The sequence below is a fragment of the Chinchilla lanigera genome, unplaced genomic scaffold (genome assembly GCF_000276665.1).
Source record: "Chinchilla lanigera isolate Chin_1 unplaced genomic scaffold, ChiLan1.0 scaffold00069, whole genome shotgun sequence".
Classification (NCBI taxonomy): domain Eukaryota; kingdom Metazoa; phylum Chordata; class Mammalia; order Rodentia; family Chinchillidae; genus Chinchilla; species Chinchilla lanigera.
The window spans coordinates 4,263,773-4,286,091 of NW_004955470.1; the positions used below are offsets into that span (position 1 = coordinate 4,263,773).

General features: G+C 57.6%; 1 protein-coding gene across 1 annotated transcript in view; it reads right to left on the minus strand.

Annotated features, from left to right (window-relative positions):
• Fam178b (family with sequence similarity 178, member B) overlaps positions 1 to 22,319 on the minus strand; it is a 75,708-nt gene that overhangs the window by 36,417 nt on the left and 16,972 nt on the right. The window contains exons 6-8 of the mRNA XM_005400687.2: positions 18,766 to 18,874; positions 16,649 to 16,733; positions 778 to 985 (exon numbers count right to left, since the gene is read on the minus strand). Of these exons, the coding sequence (XP_005400744.1) occupies positions 778 to 985; positions 16,649 to 16,733; positions 18,766 to 18,874 (402 nt within the window). The remainder of the gene's footprint in view (positions 1 to 777; positions 986 to 16,648; positions 16,734 to 18,765; positions 18,875 to 22,319) is intronic.

Here is a 22,319-nt window from a genome sequence, read left to right on the forward strand (position 1 = left end):
CTGTGACTGCAGCCCTCAGTCTCGGGGAGGCCAAAGGGCCCAGAGAAGGAGGTGGGCGCACGTGCGGGTCGAAGCCACACTGGGAATGAGGCTGCACGGCGCCCGCAGCTCTCTGAGCCGCGCCAGGACCTCCCGGCTCCACCCTCCCCCGACAGGAGTCTGTGTGCTGGGCTCTGTGTGCCCTAGGAGTGTAAAGGATGCATTTCTGGGCCACCGTTCTTTTTGAGGCAGGGTCCTGCTACGCAGTTCAGGTTGACCTTGAGCTCACTATGTAGGCCAGACTGGCCTGAAATTCAAGGCGACCCTCCTGTCTCAGCCTCTCAGTTGCCGGGACAGCGGCACAGTTCCAACACCACCTGGCCCCTGCAGCAGGAAGGTCAGGAGGCAGTCAGATCTTGGGGAAACCGGGAAGGAGGAAACGGCTGTGTGCCGAGTGGGGCGCAGCCTGGGCTGTAAAGTTCCCACGGCCATTTCCGCTTCCAAGCGGAGCCCAGTGGCTCCTTAGAGCCCCTCCTGTGCGCCCTCCCAATGTGAATTTGTTGAGCGTGCCCGAGGCTGAAGCAGGAGGATCGCTGCGAGTTCAGAGCCAGCCTGGGCTTCACAGTAAGTTCAAGACCAGCCTTAAGTACACAGTGAGACCCTGTCTCAAAACCAATAATAATAATAATAATAATAATAATAATAATAAACCCTAAAATGTCCCCACCTCCCGGGCTGGAGCGGAATGCAGACGTGGATGGAGCAGGGAAGGCGGCCCGAGGAAGGGCTGGCACCCACCTGCTGCAGGGCCCCGGCAGGTACGCGGTGGGGCTGTGGGCCCCCAGGCTGTGGAGCAGCTCCATCACCTCCTGCAGCGAGGGGCACCAGGGCCGCACATCCTCGTCCGCTGGGCCCGCGCTGGGCTCAGGGGAGGCGGGAGGCAGGGGCTCGGCAGGGCTGTCCTCCAGTGGCTGGGGTCCAAGTCCTCCAATGCCGTGGGTGTCACCTACGGGACGGAAGAAGAGGGCACTGTTGGCGTCTTGGGGTCCTGGGGCACGAGGTGGGGCCCTGTAGAGCGCAGGAGGCCTCCATGCCCCCGGGACGGGACGTCAGCCTGGGTGCGTCCTCCGCCGGGTCCCTCCAAGCCCGCTGAGCACAGCCCTGGCGCCCTCAGCGCTCGTCGCGGAGAGGATGCGCTGGGCGCGCTCGGGGCCTTCTCTTCTCAGCCACTGGGACATTTTCACAGCCCAGGGCGGACGAGCCGCAAAGGCACGGTCCTGCTGCGACTCCCGGTGCTATGTGGGGCCGAGTCCGTGTCCCACCCTGGCGTCCTCTTCATCGGCCCCCTGGCTGTCTGTCTGGGTTTTGCTTCTGTTTTTGTTTCTCTAAGAGAGGGTCTCACTCTGCAGCCAGGCCGCTCTCTGACTTGTGGTGATCGGGAGCCTTGCGGGCGACAGGCGTGCACCACGTCTGCTGCCGTTCTCTCCCTGTGAGGACGCACGTTCCGCAGAAGTGGGGCGGCATCCTCGTTGGAAGAGGACTCAGCAGGTCGATAAATGCAAGTGAGAGCCTGCCGTGGTGGCGCACGACCTGTAATCCCAGCACTCGGGAGGCTGAGGCAGGAGGATCGCCCCAAGGTCTGGGCGAGCCTGGGCTGCAGAGTGAGACTCTCAAAAAACCAAAAAATAGAAAGTGCAAGTGAATGTTCTGCAAACGCCACCAGGTAAGAGGTGAACAGCTTGCTGGGGGGAGGGCCACTAGCCTGGGGAGGAGCGGGGGCAAAGCGGGCCACCTGTCACAGGTAGTGGCAAGGGACACACTGGACAAACACAGGTGGCAGGGAAGAGCCTGGTGGGCCCGGGCAGAGGCAAGATGGGCACAGAGCCAGGAGGCCAGCGGGGACTTCCGCAAGGACCCCATGAGAATCGGCTTCCTGGAGTCGCGGAGGGGCGGATTCGCACTGGCGGCCTCCAAGCCCGGCAGGCATCGAGTGTCTCTTAGGAAATGTATATGGGTCGGGACTCACCAGACAAGTAATTAGACTCAGAGAGGAGGAAAAACTTTCTCCGTGTTGTTTTCCCCTCTCGGGCCACTGCCGGGTAAAGGAGCGGTAACGATACCCTCGCCCGCCCCCCAGGCCGGCCGGGGAGACGGCGTCCACTGGAGCGAGAAGCGTTTCCCAGCCCTGGGGCCTGCGCACGCGTGTGCAATGCAGGTCTGTGTGTGCGCTCCTGCGTCCGAGTGTGCCCTGTGCACGTGCGTGTGTGCCCCAGGGTGGGCAGCGAGCCCTCCAGGGCATGGAAGAGAACCCATGCAGGGTGAGGCGAGGCCCGGGGCGCCCTCTGGCCGCCACTTCCTGCCGTGATCTCAGGCCCACCTCACCCACACAGGTGAAGGGCAGCGGTGCCAGCCCTGCCACCACCTGGCACTGCTCGCCACCCCTCCCGCCCCACGGTTACTCCAGCTGCAGGGGAGCAGTGTCGGAGCAAGGTCCCTGTGCCCAGCCCCAGGAGCTGGTTATGCGCTGGCAGGAAAACACCACCCGGAGCCCGTAATTAACGCCGCTGTAAGTAGGCCATGCGCTCAGTTTTCCCCGCCGCGCCCGCCGGGGCGAGGGGCTGCCGGGAGCTGACACGGAGGAGAAGCGCCGGACGCTGTCTCCTGACTCGGCTTCTCCAGGTACAAGACGCAGTCGTCCTGGGTGACAGAGGGAGGACCCTGTGCCGGCGCCGGAGCTCAGGCTTGAGATGGGGAAGCACCAGGCTTAAAATAAAAGTGACAAGGGGGAGCCACAGCGCCCAAGGCCTGGCTCCCGCTGGCGCGCTGGGCCCCCTGCCTGCCCTGAGTCCACCTGGCCTGGCGGGTGTGACCGCGTGGGGCGGGTCCTCAGCATGCAGCTACCAATCTTCTTTCGTTTCTCTGGGACAAGGTGTTGCCATGTAGCCCGGAATGGCCTGGAACTCACGGCAATCCTCCTGCCTCAGCCTCAGCAAGTGCTGCGATTGCTTGCCGCCACTTATCCTGGCCCCAGGCGCCACCTGCCCGGGCCCTGTCTCTCTGACACATCACAGACCCCACGGTGCCCCAGGAGGAGGGAGGCCCCGGGGGTCCTCATGAAGGGCGGGAGCTGGTTCCTAAAGGAAGGACTGAGCCCCAGCACTCACGGGGCCACTGGGCTCGCGACAGGCACAGGAGGCCTGAAGTCTCATCACTGTCACCCAGCTCTACTGACTGCATTTCCCGCAGCCTTGAATCCTTTCACTGGAAATAGTTTCAACATCACGGGCTTTATTAGCTTTAGCTTTAGTCATTTAAAACGCTTTTTCACTCAGCAAGTGTGAACGCAACGGCGGGGCCGGGGACCCAGCAGAGAGCACAAGACAAGAAACCTGGCTGCTGGGGGCGGATGGCTTCGCCCGGGACACGCGCCGTGCACAGGCCAAAAGCAGACGGTCGGGCGCGGCCAGGGGCGTCAGCAGCGGGGAGGAAGGGCGCACAGGGGGATGCCGCAGTCACCGAGGGACCCAGCAGAGCCCTGCATCGAGTTCTTATTTTAGTTTCTTTTTTGGGGATCGAACCCAGGGCCCCACACATGCATGGAGCAAAGTCCCCAGCCCTCATCTGTATTTTGTTATTTATTTTTTAAATTTATTTTTGAGGCAGGATCTCACTATGTAGCCCAGGCTGGCCCCCAACTCATAGTGATCCTCCTGCCTCAGCCTCCAGAGTGCTGAGATGACAGGTGTGTGCCGCCACGCTGGGTGAGAATGTCCTTGTTTCCCTTCCTTCCTCCGAGGCTCTGCAGCTGAGGCCTGCCCTCTGCTTCGCGGCTGCCTCCTACGGCGCCCAAGGTGTCCCGCGACCCCTCCGCCACACTCCTGTTTGCTCCCGGGACCAGGCACAGGGTAGGTGACTCCGTCCCCGGCCCACCTCTCCTCTCTCCGCCTTCTGTAACTCACACCCCTGCCCCATGTCACCTAACACCACCAAGCTCCGCGGCCCCCGGCGCGCAGGACAGAGGTCACTGCCGGACCACAGCCGCGCAGGGCGGTGAGGGTTGGGTCTGGCTGCCAGTAACAGCTGAGAAACAACAAAAGAAAGGAAAAGAAAAGGAAAGCCCACCTGGGCTTAGAGAAGCTAGAACTTCGTATCTCTGATGAAGAAGAAGCCTGGCGTGTGGCCAGGACACAGCTGGTGCAGAGACTTCTGCACCTCCCAGACGCTGGGTACCCACCTTTCTGCTCAGTTGTTTGCGGCCTCTGTCTCCTGGGTTCAAGGTTACTTCATGGCCCAAGATGGCTGCTAGAGGCCCAGCAATCACACTTCAACTCTAGGCAACTGCTGTCTCACTTTGGCACCTAAGTATGCACCATTGGGTTGTTCTTAAGGATGCAGGGTTACCTTAGGGTGACTCAGGAGTTTGTTCCAAACCACCCTCACGTGTTTAAAAAGAATTTGAAGCCCATCATGGTGGTATGTGCCTGTAATTCCAGCACTCTGGGAGGCTGAGGCAGGAGGATTATAGCGAGTTCAAGGCTAGACTGGGCTGTATACAGTAGTAAGACCCTGTCTCGAAAGAAAAAAAGGGGATGATAAAGCACTTATAAGGGTCAGTGGTGAGGGTGAACTGTGGATCAGGGACCCAGGTCAGGACAGGACACAGTGGTTCTCAGGCCTGTGCGCAGGGTCATTTTACTTTAGGGTCATTCAGGTAGCTTCTGGAAATGATTGATGCCCGGGGTTCCACCGCAGCACCTGGTGTAATTAGCCTGAGTGCGGCTCAGGGGTTCTCTGCCTAATGCTTGCCCGGATCACCTGGAAAGCTCCTTGAAGTACCTGGACGTGGGGGCGCACACCCGTGATCCAGGCTACTTGGGAGGCTGAGGCGGGAGGACTGCAAGTTAGCGGTCAGCCAGGGCAACTCAGTGAGGCCCTGTCTCACGGTAAAGGAAGGTCTGAGGAGTGGCTGGGGGAGCGTGCAGAGCACTCGACCGCCATGTGTGAGGCCCAGGTCCCCACACCCAGGGCGCACCTCTGGTGACTTCCTGCTGGGATGCAGGCCTTGGACCCAGGGCGCTTGCCGGGCACACGCCCTTCCACCCAGCTGCCCCCCAGCCCTCTCATGCTTCTTTCTTTTGGGTGGGAATGGCATTGACCCCAGGACCGCAGCACTGCACTACATCCCTAGGCCTACATTTTTTATTTTGAGACAGTCTCAGTAAGTCACTAAATATCCTGGCTGGACTGGAACTTGTGATCCTCCTGTCTCAGCCTCCTAGATAGCTACGATTAGAGGTGGACGCCACTGTGCCTAGCCTGGAACTTCTTAAAGCTCGGCCACAGCTAAAAACTGCCACGGCAGGAGGCTGCATCTCAGGAGCCAGCAGTGCCCTTCAGATCCAGGCTCGAAGTCAAACACAAAGAAGTGCCCTCCACAGCCAAATCTCATAGAGAGAAAATAACTGTCTCTGTCTCGGTCTCTGTCTGTTTGTCTCTCTGGTTTTGCTGAGACAGGGTCTTGCTTTGTAGTTCAGGCTAGACTTGAACTCACTATGTAGTCCAGGCTGACCTTGAACTCGGAGTGATCCTCCTGCCTCAGCCTCCTGCACATCATCTAGCACACGGGGAAGAGCTGTGAGAGGTGTCGCCGTCTGCTGCTGGCACTGCCTAGGCTCCGCATGTCCCTCATTCAGCAAACCCCCAACCGGAGCAGCTATGTGCCGGGTAAGCAAACTCCGGAACTCAAACCAGAGCAGACACAGTCCCTGCACTAAGTCCTGGCCCTGGCAAGCCGGTATTAAGGTGACCACAGGTCACCGACCCGGGCCGGGCCGGGAGGAGAGGGCTGGGAGTGGAGGGTGGGTGAGGACTCGGTCAGGCAGGGCCTCCCCGAGAAGGCGGAGGAGCGGACAGGGTGAAGGAGGGAGCCGGGCTGCTGCCATGGGTGGGGAGAGAGACGCCTGCTGGGACGGCGCTGAAACGGCCGGCGCAGGAGAAAGAGAGCAGCAAGGGGGCCATCGAGGCAGCCCACTGAGCGAGACAGGAAATGGGTCCACGGGGCTGGAGGGCGACACGCGGACGGGCGTGCCTGGCCAGGGCTGCCCGGCCCCTGAACACGTGTGAAACGGGTTGGGAACAGAACCCACTTGTTGGGTTGTTGTGGCAACTGAGATAGCCCAAGCCTTGGGTTTGGTGCCTGGCACAAAGTAAACACCCTTGAAACGTTAGCTTTTATTTTCTATTAAATTACTTTTAGTATCATATCTTGCGATAATGTTTTAAAAACAAGGAGCCATTAGGAAGGTGAAATAGTGTCACAGAATTCTGGTGTGCACCTTTGGTTTGGTTTGGTTTTCTCTGGGACAGGGTGTCCCTACATAGCCCAGGCTGGTCTTGAACTCTCAGCAATCCTCCTGCCTCAGCCTCCTGGGTGCTGGGATTATACCTGTGGGCCACCACACCTGGCTGTGTCATGGAATCCTAGGGACTTCTGAGGGGGCATGCTGGCAAATCATGCTGCCCAGGAGCCAGGCCTGGAGCGGCCTGCGTGGTCCCAAGTGTTTGCCTGCCTGATTGGGTCTACACAGCATTCGCACTGCACCAGGGCAGGGGTTAAGTGTAGAGCTGGAGCTGGGTGTGGCGGTAAACGCCTGTCAACCCACCACTCTTGGAGGCTGAGACAGGAAGATCACAAGTTTCAGCCTACCCTGGGCAACTTAGCAAGACACTGCCTCAAAATAAAAAATAAGAAAAGGGCCAGTGGTAGAGCACCCAAGTTCCATTCCTAGCACCACAGAAAACAACAAAGCAACACACACACACACACACACACACACACACACACACACACGCACCGTGCACACACAGAGGGAAACAAAAGCCAGCCATCTGAGAACAGGCCGAGAAAGAAACGGCCAAAGAGGCTACTGAAAATTTGGAGGTGAGGACGGCACCCGGCCAAGTCGCCCCTTTGGCTGCTGTCAAGGTTTCTGACTTAGGAAGCCGCAGATTTCTGTTGTGATAACAGCTGTCGTCCTCTGGCCCGAGCCTCTAGCCCGCTGTCACCTCTGGCCTCTCACCAAGCCCCCGGGGCGCCTGCTCCAAGGATTTCCTGAGGGAAGGGCGCTGGCGACTGACCCTGCTCCACTCCCGTCCTACGCAGGCACCGGTCATGCATCCTCCGGCCCCACCACATGGCTCTGCTCAAAATGTCACCCTGCAGCTCCAAAGAATGCTTCACCCACTATGATAACAAAAGCTGCTTAAGGAAAAATAATAGCTAATGTTCCAAGCCAATAAACAAATTTTAAAGAAAATTTTTTTGGGGTGCTGAGGATTGAAGTCCAAGCCTCACACATCAGGCAAGTGCTCTACTGCTGAGCTACACCCCAGCTCCCTCGACATCTAAAAAATGTTCAGCTGAGGTGGTGGTGCACACCTGTGATCCCCGCCCTCTGGAGGCTGAGGCAGGAGTATCACCACAAACTCCAGGTCAGCCTGGGCCACATGGTGAGTTCAAGGCCAGACTGGAGTACGTAGCAGGACCCTGTCTCTCAAAAAAGAAAAAAAAGGTTTAACTTATACTGCCAACAAACATACATCTGTAAACCATACAAATGTACTAACAACCTAATGTGCTATAGGTATAATATATAACTCACATTTAAAAAGAACTAGAAAAAAAGATGAACTACTACAATCTAAATCTTCACTTTAAGAAATGAGCAGGACTTGGGGGAAGGGTTGGCAAATTAAATCCAAAGTGAGGAGCAGCAAGGGAGTAATAGATACAAGAACAGAAATTAGTAAGATCTAAAACAGTAAGAAAAATGAATGGAACCAACAGCTGGTTCCTAGAGGAGAACAAAAAAGTTGATAAACTTTTAATCTGATCAGAAAGAAGCACAAATTACCAAGACCAGATCAGAAAAAGTGGTCACTGCCACTTATCCCACAGACATTAAACAGTAAGGGGATATTATAAGCAAATCTAAGCCAATGCTTTGGATAACCCTGGGGAAATGGACATAGCCATAGAATGAGCCAGTGCTCCATTGCTGTAACAAACAGCTGAGATAATGAGGTTAAAGAGAAGAAAGGTTTACTTTGGCTCAAGGCTTCAGCCTGTGGTCTCGTGGGGCTGCGTATCAGGTGGGGACTCTGGGGTGGAACAAAGCTGTTCCTATCATGGCTGTGCTAGAAAGGGAGAGAGAAATAGACTGGGCTTCCAAAATCCAGCCCATTCCTCCTGCCCTCTCTCATTTTCTTTCTCTTCCTCATTGTGGGCCTCCCTGCACCATCCACTGAGCTTCCCAGCCCTCCCACAATCCCTTGCAAGAACAAGGCCTCAAACCTCCCACAATGACTCACTCCTCGATGGGTCTTCCACTTTCTAAGAGCACCAAGCCGGTGATGAAACCTGTGACACTTGGGCCTTTGGGAACATTCCAGATCCAAAGCAGAACAGCCACCCAAGAAAGGATGATACAAACAGCCTTGCATCTACTACAGAAAACACAGTTGTAATTTGCACATTTCCTACAAAGGAATTCAAATCCCATATGGTTTCACTAACTTTACCAACCAGCGCAGGAAGAAACAATACCAGTTCTCCACAAGCCAACAGAAAGTCGAGAGAAAAGACCACTTCTCAACATGGTCTATGAAGCTGCATTTCCCTAATACCAAACCAGAATGAAGAAACTAGATTTATATCCTTCATGAATAGCTGGGGAGGTGGTGCACACCTGTGATCCTAGCATTTGGAGGCTGAGGCGGGAGGATCACCATGAGGTGGGGGCCAGCCTGGGTTACACGGGGAGACTCTCTCAAAAAAAGCTCTGTCCAAGTGAGCCCCAGAGACCTGATGACCACAATACCGGGGCTCCAGGCACCAAGGGAAAAGCGTGGTGACTGAGGGAGGACGTCCTTGCTCAGGACAATGGAGTGGAATTGTTCTTACGAGATGAATTTCTTGCCTACTTTCAGAACATCCAAGGAATGTACTGGCCAGGCCATTTTACATTGTGATCTGCCCCCTCCTCCCACACATGGAGGGTGGGAGATGGAACGCCTGGCACAAAAGATCAGCACAGTCCCCGAAGCTAGCGGGAAACGGCCTCTCGCGGTTGGCGGATCCTCTCTCAACCCCCCTGACCCAGTGTGCCTCCTACCCTGGCGCAGCCAAACCCTGTTTTTTTTGAGACAGGGTCTAGATATATAGTTCAGTCTGACCCTGAGCTCACTAGGCAGTCCAGGCTGGCCTGGAACTCACAGGGATCCTCCTGCCTCAGCTTTCTGAGTGCTTGGATCACAGGCGGAGGCCACACATGCCTGGCTAGGAGGAACATTTTTATGACTTTGGATTGGGCAATGGTGTTTTTAAGTTTGACATCAAAAAGCACAGGCTACCAAAGGGGGGAAAAAAACCCACAGATGTGCTGGACTGCATCGAAATGGAAAGCTTTTTTGCATCAAAGGGCGCCGTCAGGACAGGGAAGGAGAGAGAGCTCAGAGAAAGTATCTGCGAATCGCCCCCCAGGCAGAGCGAGAGTCTGGAACACACAGAGAATGCCTCAGAGACAGGCAAACAAAAACAACAGCCCCAACTCAGTCCCCCGGTGGGCAAAACATTGGGAGAGACATTCCCCGAGGAAAATGAACAAACAGCTCCTAAACACGTATGAAATCGCTCGACATGCCCTGCTGCCGAGGAGGCTGAGTCCCAAGCACAAGGAGACACTGCTTCACTCCCCTCCGGATGGCTGCTGTCCAAAGCTGGGCATGAGCGAATGACAGTGAGGATGTGCTCAAAAAGTTAAAGCTAAAATTTGTATGTGACCCAGCAACTCTAATTCCCAGAACCCACCAGACAGCAGCAAGAATACACGTCCACATAAGTGCTTACAGTATGGTTCAAAATAGAAAATAGAAACAGCCCAAGTGTCCATCAACTGATGTACAATGTGGTGTACAATGAAGTTCAATGTGGTATGCCCAAGTGATGGAACAGTATGCACCTATAAAAAATGAACTAGTGAGAAGAACTTGAGCCAAGGGCCACCACCACTGCACATGGAAACCTGGGCTCACGCTTCCTGGCCTGGTGTCAAGCCTGGGGGCCCCCACGTCCTGATCCAACCCAAACTGGCCGCCGTGGATTGATGAGCTGCCTAAGGCTGCCATAAAACCCCCAGCCAACAAGTATCAAGTCTTTTTTTCTGGACTCACAGGACAGGATTCCTGGACCCCAAAGACCTCTGACCTTCCAAAGAGTCCAAGGAGAAGTGTGGCGTGCCTGAGAGAGGAAGGGGCAGGGCGAGGGCTGTGGGATGGAGACCAGGACAACCCCACGGTCACAGCTTCCAGCCCCCAGTCCTCCCAGAGAGAGCTGCTCGGGCTGGGGGGGGCGTGGGGAGCAGGAGGCAGTGTCCTGAGCGCTGTGCCCTAGCCACGCCCCTTTCCCAGCCACCCAGATTCAGGGACGGGGACAGACCGCGGTGGGGTCGCTGAACCCGCCAGGACTGACACAGCCCGTTCTTTTGCTGACCGCCCATCCAGGTGAGCTGGGGATTGTAGTTGATCACCAAAAGATCTGAGGCCTAAAGCTGTCTGGGCCAAGGAGCTGAGATCCAAAGAGTCGGCTTTACTCCTGTGGGTATGAGTGTCGAGCCCCCTTTAGACATCTTGGGCCTGACGGGGTGCCCTGGGGAAACCCCCAGCCACCCTGGCCCTTTCCCACAGTGCTCAAGACATGAAAGACACTTTTTTTGTGGGGGGCGGTACTGGGAATCAAACTCAGGACTTTATGCTTGCCAGGCAGGCACTGTGCTGCTGATCTACTATCCCCAACGCAAGGCACATATTTTTAGGAAACATTTTTAATAAAAGATAACTACAGAGACAGGCAAGGTGGCACACACCTGTAATCCCAGCACCTGGGAGGCTGAGGCAGGAGGATCACCGTGAGTTTGAGGCCAGCCTGGACTACATAGTGAGTTCAAGACCAGCCCAACTACATAGCGAGACCCTGTCTCAAAAATATCAAAAAAAAAAAACCCAGAAATTACAACAAAAATTTTAAAGCCCTCAGCCCTTTGTGTGCTCCCTATGGTGTTCTTTCCTCCTCCGTCACCCCATTTCTGGGGGAGGTTTCCTTCCTTGTGGGGTGTGATGACTCTTCTTGTAGCTGGGGCGCTGGCGTTGCTTCTGGTGTCCTGTCCTGGCCACACCCCTCCCCTGTGTTCTCAGCAGATCTGGTCTGTGACTCAGAGGACAGGGAGTGCGGCCCCTGCGGCCTCTTCCCAGGGGCCCGTCATGCTCCGCCTCTGGCTCTGCCCCTGCCGCTCCCCGGGCTCTGCGGAAACACCACTGATGGCAGCCCTGTGAGCTCAGCACTGAGAACCAGACATGAATCTAGTTCCGGGAAAGTCAAACTCAGATCACGAAAACAAAAACCCAAAGGAGTGACATATACTATAGCGTGCATGCACCCTGAATATTTCACGAAGAAAAGCACTTAAGGCAAAAGTGAACACATTGTCCGGTTCAGTCTGTGTGAAGCGTCCACCCAGGGCCACCCCAGAGATGGGCAGTGGACTAAGGATGGCACAGGGCGAGGGACCAAGGGGCAGGACAGCCCTGGGTAGCCAGGGCTCCTTCTGAATCGAGGGCGTGTCTTGGAGTTAGGTGGTAGTAACAGTGCGAAGCTCTGTGAGTGTCCAAAAAAACCATGGACTCATACACTACACGCAGAGGAGCTGCTAGCATTCAGAGGCTGAGGCAGGAGGATCCCAAGTTTGAGCCCCACTCAGTCAACTTAGCGAGAATCTGTCTCAAAGTAAAAAAATAAAAAGGGCTGGGAACGTAGCTCAGTACGAGGCCCAGGTTCAGCCTCCAGCGCGGGGTGGGGGTGGCAGGGATGAACCGTGTGATGTGTGAAGTCAGTCTTTTTTTGTTAGACTTTATCGGTCTAGTTTAGATATACATACATCACGTTCATCACAGAGAATCTGCACCTGTACACGATGTAACTTATTTTCCCATTTGCCTCCCTTCAACCCCCCTCCCCTCCCCATTTACAAAGCTGTGTTTCCATGTTTTCCTTCTTTTCTTTTTTTTACTTTGCCCTTCCTTCCTTTCCGGCTCCCCTCCCCCTTGTTCCCCTTCCCCTTTGGACATTTTCCTTTGATTTCACAACACCTACTATACATTTGGGTCCTCATTTACACTTTCAGTTTCTCACACCAGAGAGACAACGTGGTATTCACGTGTGTCTCTGACTTTTCTGTGGGTGCGTGTCCAATTTATTTCTCTTAGGAGTATGGACTCAAGGTGCAGTCTTTTTCCTAGAAATGTCTCCATCATGTCCTTCTTTATGGCAGAGTAGTACTCCATTGTATTAAAAAAAACCCACATCTTCTTTATGCATTCCTCAGCTGGTGGGCACTTGAGTTGCTTCCAGGATGTAGCTATTACAACCTATGCCGCTGTAAACATAGGTGCACATATATTGCTGTGGTATGGTGTTTTTAATTCTTCCGGGAAGGTACCCAGAAGGGGAATAGTAGGTTGAATAGGACTTCCAATCTTAGTTTTTTGAGGACTCTCCACACTGTTTCCATAGCAGTTGTACCAGTCTACGCTCCCACCAACAGTGGAGCAGGGTTCCTTTTTCCCCACAGCCCCTCCAGCATTTGTTATTGTTTGATTTCTTGATGACAGCCACTCTTTCTGGGGTGAGATGGAATCTCAGTGTTGTTTTAATTTGCATCCCGCAAATGACCAGTGATGAACATTTTCTCATGTATTTCTTCATCCAAGACGTGTGTTGTGTGTGTTCTGAGACAAGGTCTCACTTTGCGGCACAGGCTGGCCTCAGACTAGCAGCGATACTCCTGCCTCTGCCTCCCGAGTGCTGGGATTACAGGCGTGAGCCACCGCCTCACCTCAGTGAGTTCTGAGAGGGCTTGTCCATCGGGCTGTGCCTCAGAGTGTGTTCCTTCCTTCCTGGGTGCAGGAACCCGGTTTTGAGGCCTCTCTGGGGCAGAAGAGTGTTGTGCTCTCTATTCCCCGTGGGGAGCCGCTCCCGGGGGCCCAGGCCTCGCTGTCCTCAGGCTGTGAGTGTTCCTGGCCCCTGCAGGTCAGCAGCAGCCTTCCTTTGACAAGCACCGAGGACATGCAGGACAAAGGACACCAGCTTCCTCCCCTGTCGGTTCTTCTCTCACTGGTGGGCCGCTGGAACCCTCCTGGAATCCCAGCTCTTGGGAAGCTGAGGCAGGAGGATCACCTTGTGTTTGATACCAGCTCGGGCTACATAGAGGGACTCTGTCTTAAAATCTAACAAACAAACACATGCTGCAGTATTTGCCATCCACCCATCCACCCAGGGCCTCATTCTGTTCAAGGCCAGCCTAGATTGCTAAGAGTTGCGACTACATCAATGCTATGTAAACCATCGTCCAGTGTGTCAGCCGGCTCATCTGAAAACTGAAAATTCAAAGATGGAGGCAAAGCTGGAAAAGCGAGTTTCCTGGGCTCTCCCCTGGGGGAGGGTGGCGGGACTCATGAGGCCAGAGATTCTTCAGATACAACCGGGGTGTACAAAGGGCACCAGCAGCCAGGAAACACGGCAGAACCCTTCAAGGCCTGTGACCCCGTTCTGTCCAATGGAACAGGGTGAGAAGACTGTCCTGATACAAAGAGAGAAGCGGGGTGTGTGGTGCTCGCCTGTGATCCCGGTGCTCTGTGAGGCTGAGGCAGGACAGCAAGTCTGAGCCCAAGCTGGGCAATTCAACGACTTGGCCAGGTCCTGTACCATAAAATAAAATAAAAATAAAAAAGAAGACGAAAGAAAAGTATGCAAAGCCATGATCCCTTACACTTTACTTTCGTGCCTTGAACGCTGTTTTCTCTTCACCAGGGATTTGTTAGGCACAGATGAAAAAGCGCAAGCCAGGTGTAGTGCTGCACCTGAGTAACCCCAGCACTGGGGAGGCTGAGGCAGGAGGATGACCAGCCAGTCTAGGCTAGATAGTGAGTTCAAAGCCAGACTAAACCACGTAGCAAGACCCTGTCCCCAGCCGAACTGAACCAAACCAAACCAAAGAAACAGAGCCCACCTAAAACACAGCTTCCTCGAGAAGGGAGGACATGGGATTCTGGACCTGTTTATGCACAGGCCTGGGCCAGCAGGCCTCCAGACAGGGCCGCTGTCCCTCGACTGTGAGCGCCCTCAGTCTCTGCCTGAGCTTCTTCACCAGAGTGGCCCGGCAGCCCCAGATTCCTGCTGATTCCTGCTGGCGGCTCCTCCTGCTCCCTCTCCACCTCCTGCCTCGGTTACTGGCCCCTCCGCCCCCACGGCCACCAGCCCTGAGGACAGGGACGGTGCCCCGCACCTCGAGGCGACCTTCAACTCATCTTCCCCACTCGACTGTGGGCCCCCCCCCCCGGGCGAGGCCTGGTGACCTTCCAGAATGTTCCATACTCTGAGCTCATGAGACTTCGCGCAGGTGACACGCGCTGCCTTTCTGTCCACAACCGCAGCGCCCTGTCCTCCAGCCACGCGCCAGGGCGGCCTGGCATCCTCGGGCCCCGCCCTGGTCCCCCGAGCACGCCCTCCGTGCCGCGGCTCGAAGCCGGCCCCAGCTCCATCCTGGTCCTCGGAGCTCCTGACTCAGGCAGCGGTCGGGACAAAAGCGTCCCAAGGAACGCCGGGAGGCACCCTCGTCACCACCAGCTCCTGCTTTCCACCCGGAAGGCTGGGACGGAGCCCTGCGCATTTCTCAGATGCAGACGCAGACGCGGGGAGGTGGCCAAGGCTCTGTCCCCAGCGCTGCCCCCCACGGGGACGGGGACGACGCCAGAGCAGCGCGACTTCCTCTCGCATCCAGCCTGGATCTGAGGGCGGTCCTCCGGGCCGGGGTGCAGCCCGGGGCTGGAGCCGTCTTACGCTCGGGAGGCCCTGGTGGGAGCCCCGCGGCCAGCCCCACGCGTGCTCCTGCTGCCGTGCAGCACCGTCGCCATCCGCACAGAAACGCCGCGCCCTCCCCCAGCCCCTGGCAGCTGCCGTCTATTTTCTGTCTCTAAGAATCTGATGACTCTGGGGACCCCCACGAGTAGACTCCTAGGACACCTGTTCTTTGGGAAATGGCTAAGGTCAGGGACCCCGTATTTTTATCCACATGGTAGCACGTGACAGTTTTGCTTCCAGCGTGGAATGGTTTTCCACCTCCTGTCCAAACCCTGCTTTGTCACCCCGTCATCCACTGGGTTCCACCGTTTAGCAACCATGCATAATGCTGCAGTTGGGTGTGGCGGCGCACGCCTGTGATTCAAGCACTCGGGAGGCTGAGGCAAGAGGATGCGAGTTCAAGGCTAGCCTGCACCACTTAGCAAGACTGTGTCAAAACAACAAAAAAGAACAACGCTGCGGTGAACAGCTACGCCAAGTGTGTGTCCAGGTTCCTGTTTGCGACTCTTTTGTGGACCTCGGCTCCGCCTCGCCCGGAATCAGCGGGGATTCGGAGCTCAGGCCTGGGGTTCCCCCTCAAGTCTAGCCTGCGGGGCCGGAGCCAGGTGCGTCCACAGGACAGGCTCTGGGTCGGGCAGCCACAGCGGAGCTGCCAGGAGCTCAAGGGATGCTTTCTCAGCCCTCCCGAAGGAGGAGGGGTCAGGGACCACGTGCAACAGGCAGAGGACGGGGTGTTCCCTCTGTCCCGGGGAGGAGAGCGGGGCAAGGGACGCCTGTGTCCCTGAAAGGGCAGGCTTGCGGCAGAGGCGGCCGCAGGGCTGGGAAGGGCCGCCTGGCCACAGAGGCAGGGGTTACACAAAGGAACAGAATGCGGGGACAGCACCGCCTGGGCCTCCGCCAGGGCTCCCTGGCAGGCGGGGAGGGGCATCTGGAATGTGTGACCGTGACAGATGGCCCCCAGGTCGGCCAACTCCTACAGCCAGGCAGCACGGCTCGGAGATGCAAGGGTGGGGCTCGCGCACCGCAGGGGCATCTTGACCCCAGCGCCTGTCCACGCTGTGGAGAGGGGGCAGCGGGGCCGGCACAGGCCGGGCCTGGGCACGGTGAATCCCTCTGCCATCTGCGGCAGACGACTTTCAGCTGGTTACATGATATAATTTGGTGCCACAGCGTCGAGGTCCAGGCACCGCACGCGGACGGCCTGGGAGGATGCAGCCCCCAAAGGGCCTGATGGCTTCTGCGGAGCTTTGGGCCCAGGGCGCCCCTCAACGCAGGGGCGGGACACAGACTGGACTGTCATTCCAGCCCAGACCTAACCCAGGGGTGCTGGGCACACCCGCTCCACCAGGGGAGGACGGCTTTGGGGACGTCCCCTTCCGGGGACTCTGCCTGGCAGGACACCATTGACGCTCCTCAAGCCCCTCCTTGGCTCCAAGCCTGCCCTGGGCAGCACCACTGCCCTGACTGCTCGGGGCCCTGGGGTCTGCAGCGCGGCCCAGACTAGGCCACGGCCACCCGGATTGAGGCGGGGCAGGATGCCGGGGGCTGGGGCTCAGTTTATCACCAACACCAGAGTCAGGGCCGAAGACAGGCGGGTCCCCGTCTCCACCACAAAGGACACAGTGTCTCTAACCCCAACAGCTCCCCTGCACCATGGGCCAAGAGCTTGAGGACTCCGCCCCACACCCTGGTACTGACCGGACTGATGGAAGAGCTCATCCACACTGAGATCCCACAGGAGACCAAAGGCTCTTGAGGACGTGTCTGGAGGCCATGCTAGCAGCTGGGAGGAAAAAAGAAGTTTATCCCTGTGGATCAGCAGTAACAAACATCTACAGCTCCACATTAGAGAAATCCCTTTTGGCCCTGCACACACCAAGAATCCCAGCATTTGTGAGGCTGAGGCAGGAGGATCGCCATGAGTTCCAGGCTAGCCTGAACTATATAGTGAGGCCGGATCTCGTAGAAAACAAATAAAATAAGATAATCCCATTGAATCCACATGGTAGAAGGATACTGTCTTTCTTGCCACTTTCAGATGAGGAAACCATGCTCAGAGAGGTCAAGCCGCTCCTCTGGGTCACACAGCTAGTGCTGCACGCAGCAATGCTGGGCGCGAAGGCTGCGGTGACCTGAGCTCTCCTGTCGCTTCTGCCCGTGTGGACTTGGTCCTCGAGCCCTGGATCCCTGGGTCACAGCTGTCCCTCGCTGGCGGGGACAGTGGGGAAAGAGCTGGAAAGCACCGACCACACTGGCTGGCCCCGGACAAGCGCCGGTCCTACTGTGGCAGCCGACTGGTGTCCGGGTCGGCGCCTACACTTGGTCACCGGGACAAGGGCGCAGAGGCGCTGGAGCCGCAGCGCTGCTCTTACACATCCGGGGTGGGGATGGCGCCACCCGGCACACGCTCGAGCACTCCTCCCGAGGACGGGTTCTAGGCTGAGGGTGGGGAGCCCGGGAGAGAGTCGTGCATGATCGTGCAGCCAGGCAAGGGGACAGCCCTGCCCGCGGTCACAGGACCTGGTTCGGCCTCAGCTGTGGGCCCCTGCATGTGCAGTCACATCGTGCCCTCCTCCTGCTACTGGGGTGCTGGGGACGCCTGCAGCTCCCCCGGGGACTGGGCACTGCTGCCACCAGGAGCCCTGAGCGGAGCCCCTTCCTGGACGCCCACCTTGGGGGCTGAGCTGGCCACGGCTGCGCCCTTTGCTCCCTACACACAGCCTGCACCCCATGACCGCCTGGGCCTCACACCCCAACTGGGAAGCCCCTAAGGGTCACTAGGTCCAAAGCACATCCCAACTGCAGGGCTGCCTGGGTCATCTCCTTATTGCTGTTTTGAGGCAGATCTCACTACTCCCTCCTGGCCTTGAACCTGTGGTGACTCTCCTGCCTCAGCCTCTTGAATGCTGGGGTTACAGGTCTGTACCGCCACACCTGGTGCCCCTGTGTCTTTACAAGCACCGCAAGGATCTCCAGGTTGGAGTGCTCAGCGCTTGCAGGAGGCTCTGAAGTGCAGAGGCTCTCACTGCTCCCCTGGCCGGTCCAGGCCCCAGCAGGGCTTGGCGGCCACCGGGCGAGAGGGTTGACAGCACTCGCGTAGTGACCCACGCAGGACAGAGCTGCTGCGAGTGACCCGCCTGGCTGGCCCAGCGGCGGGGTTGGGGTCTCAGGACCTCGCAGACATGGAGCCACCAACGGGAGGGCTCTCCGCCGTGTCAGGTCACACAGGGCTCCTCTGTGGGCGACATCTTAGAGGGGCTCTTTGTGTGCCCAAGGCCGATTGTGCATTTTGTCATCGGCCGTGCGGGGAGGGGCAGAGAATAAAGGCCACACTGTTCCCGGCCGACCCGCTCCCCTCTCCTGCCAGGGCCTGGGTGGGGGCAGCGGCGTGCACCAGGCCCCAGGAGCTCCCCTCCTCCTGGGCCGGGAGGGTGCCGTGCAGCGCCAGCCTCCTGGGCCGAGGCCCCGGGGTGACCCCCGCGCGGAGCTGATTCACAGCTGGGCTCTGGCCTCCAATGGGCTGCACAGCCACCCCCCAGGACCTGGGGCCGGCCCATCCCCATCCGGGCAGGGCCAGCCCTGGGTGGGGCGAGGCCAGGCCACCTCCTCATGCCCTGCATTCGGCTCTGAGCAGCTGGTGCCCCGGTCGGCCGTGGGGTGGGTCCCGGGAAGCCACAGCGGGTCCCAGCACCTCCCCGATCCAGGGGCACGACCGGGCCAGCAGCGCCCACTCTGGGCAAGAGGAGGCTGAGGCCCCAGCCTGCTGCTCATGGGCCGCGCCGCACGCGCCACCTAGTGGCCACAGGGGTCCTCACCTTGAGCAGCCACTGCAGCACAGGCACCGGGCAGGGGCGGGTGGAGTGCAGGTAGAGGGTGCTCAGGAGACTGCTGCGCAGGAAGAACAGCTGCTGAGACGGCGGGGCGCTGAGGACAGAGGGGTGCGGTGAGGGGCTCCACAGCTGTTCCTGAGACCCCGTGGGAGACACCCCAGGGTCAGGGGGCTGTGAAGCACCGTGGCTACTGTGGGCAAAGGTGCTTTTTGGAGCCCTCAGTGTCAGGTGCTGCCAGAAGCAAAAAAGCCCCAAGCTGTCACCAAAACCACTTGTTTTTCTCTAGTGCTGTCCACAAACACAACTCAGTGTTTTATTTTTAATTATTATTTTATATTTTGGTTTGTTCTGAGAGAGGGTCTCGCTTAGTAATTCAGGCTGGCCTTGAACTCGCTGTGTAGCCCAGGCTGGCCTTGAACTCACAGAGATCCTTCTGCCTCAGCCTCCCGAGTGCAGGAATGACAGCTGTGCGCTACCACACCTGGCCTCACAGTGTTTTAAATGCACAGCGGCTGGCACACTGCAACCTTTCCAAGGGACCGAGGGAAACAGGAATCTGCCAGTGGGGACAGCACTGCCTGAGGTGGGGCGACAACGGGGGAATCGGTGCTCAGCCCGGGCTCCGGGCCGGGCAGGGTTACCTGTGGGCCACACCAGCGTCTCGGGTCCAGTTACACAGAGTGTTTCCGCCCCGCTTGTGTTTTTCCAACACAAAGAGGACACCTGAGCGAGCACATGGGAAAACAGCAGCCAGGGGCCGGCCTGGGAGCTCAGGGAAGGAACTCCTGCACGCAGGTCCAGGGAGCAGCGCCTGCTCCCGCTCAGGGTGAGGGGCGCTCCAGCTGCCGTGGCTGAGGCCACAACCTGCACGGCACACGTGCTGCCCTGTGCAGTCCCTTCCTCTCTCAGAACCCACAGCTGGCTGGGGGCAGGAAACCTGGCCGATCACCTTGGCTAGAGGACGCCAGGGCTGTGTAAAAAAAGGAGGAGACGTATTCTGGGCGGCTGTTGGGGCTCCAGCACCGGGTACTCTGGAAGTCAGTTTAAAGTGGCTGGCTAGGCGTGATGGTGCACGCCTGTGATCCTAGCACTCAGGAAGCTGAGGCAGGAGGATCACCACATGTTTGAGTCCAGCCTGGGCTACACAGTGAGTTCAAGGCCAGCCTGAACTACACAGTGGGACCCTGTCTCAAAAAGGAAAGAAAGAAGGAAAGAAAGAGAGGGAAGGAGGGAGAGAGAAAGTAAAAGGAAGGAAGGGAGGGAGGGAGAGAGAGAGTAGAGAGAGAAAGAAAGGAAAGGAAAGGAAAGGAAAGGAAGGAAGGAAGGAAGGAAGGAAGGAAGGAAGGGAGGCTGGCTGGGCTTTGTCATCTCCCCAAACTCCTGGTCAGCCGCAGAGAGATGGTCTGGCGTAGGATCTAAGCCATTACGGTCCCAGGAGAAAGAGGTTTTCTGCCCACGGCTGTGAGACAGACCCTCCTGTATGCACGAGCACACGCTGTTTCCGCCCATGGACTTAGAAGCACAAACACACACGCTGCCCCCAAAAGCAGGCTGGACCCTGTGGGGGATGCTGGGACCCGTGCGTTGGCAGGGTCCCTCTGAGGCCAGCACCCCAGGGACTCCTGGTGGTGGGGGGCCCTGCGGGCTCGGAGCAACACAGGGCCAGCAGCTGCACCCAGGAGCAGCCACACACCTCCCTTCTGCCTTGCCGGCTGTGCAGCGTCTGCCAGGAACACGGCAGCGGGCTGCAGGCTCACTGCTGAGTTAGGTTCACACGTGTGACAAGCAGCACGAGCCAGAAGACTACCCCGCCTGCAGCGAATGGCTCTCAAGGAATTCTGGGTCCGGCGCTATGTGGGATGCAAACAGCTGCATTAAAGTGAGGGTGGTAGCGCACACCTGTAAACCTCAGCATTTGAGAGGCTGAGAGGCAGGAGGATCACCAAGAGTTCGAGGCCAGCCTGCGCTACGTAGCGAGACCCTGTCTCAAACAAACATCTTGGCTGACAGAATCAGCTGTTGTTAGGTTTAGCAAAAGCCAGCGTCTCGTCTCCACCCCAAGAACCCTGTGCTGGCTTCCAGCAGGTGCCTCTGCCAAGGGCAAGCTCGCAAGCTATCCAGAGAATGTCAGAGGGTCCTGGCAGAGAAGCGGAGGCAGGTGCCACGCGGGCCCAGGGGACACAGAGCCCCGAGCTGTTGGCGCGGGGATCTCACAGCAGGGAGGCTCCGGGTGCAGGCGTAGCACAGTTGCTAATCCTCAGCCACGCGGGCAATGATGGGCGGGTGTCTGTCCTGCCCTCGACGCCTCCCGCCAGGGAAGCCACACAACGCCCAGCAACCCGCTTGGAATTCCCAGCGTGACCCGGACGGTGCCCAAGGAAAGACTTGCTCCCCATCCAGTCCCGGTGGGCAAAGTCCCCAGATGTCCAGCTCATCCCAAGTGGTGCAAAGGGGTCGGCACCGAGGTCTTATTTACATGGTGCCAGCCATGCCAATTTTCCTGATGAAAGCTAAAATAAAATACTGTAACAGAACACAAGCCCACTGGAGCTTTCACTTGCCGGAGACAGGGTCTCACTCTGTAGTCCAGGCTGGTCTTGAACTCACTACATAGCCCAGTTGGCCTTGAATTTGTCATGACCCCCTGCCTTGGCCTCCCAAGTGCTTGGATTACAAATGACTTCCTCCAGGCGAGAAGCTGCTCGTGGCACAATAACAGCTGGAAGCTGGCATGGTGACGCATGCCTGTAATCCCAGCACTTGGGAGGCTGAGGCAGGAGGATCACCATTAGTTCTAGGCCAGCGTGGGGCACAAAGGGGAGTGGAAGGCCAGGCTGAACTACATGGCAAGACTCTGTCTCAAAAAAACAAAACAACAGAAAAACTGAGGGATGTGCGTTTATTTCAAGAGGTGATTTTTTTAAACGTAGCATCGCTGCCAGGGGTAGTGGTACATGCCTCTGATCCTAGCACTTGGGAGGCTGAGGGGGAGGATCACTATGAGCGCAAGGCCAGTCTGGGTTACAGAGTAAGACCCTGTCTCAAAAAATGCAAAATTAAAAAAAACACATCCGCTTCTTCCCCCTCCAATGATGAAACGATACATGTTCATTGCGGAGTCTAGAAAATGCAAGGAATATGACCAGGGATAAAATTTCCTCAGCAGCTCACGAGGTGCTCACGTCTTGTCTGGCAAGGGCTCCTCGGTCACTCATGTCCCCGCTGTGGCCGTGTTTCTAGCCCAGCCCGGCTGGCTTGTTTTCGTATTCGTACTCAGCCCCCTCTGTGTCTACACTTGAGGTCTTCGCAGAAACAGGAAATGATAGGTGACCGCTGGTGAGACTGTGACCTCCAGAAGTGGCCCTGCCCGCCGCTCAGCGGGAGCTCCGGACAGTGTCACACAGCCGCAGTGTCACACAGCACGTCCCTCCAGTAGGCCTCTGCAGACAGGCACGGAACCGCTACCTCGTGCACTCGAGCTCCTCCGAGGCAGAGGCAGGGACGCCAGGCGGCCACCTGGCCCCGTCTGGCAGCGCTGC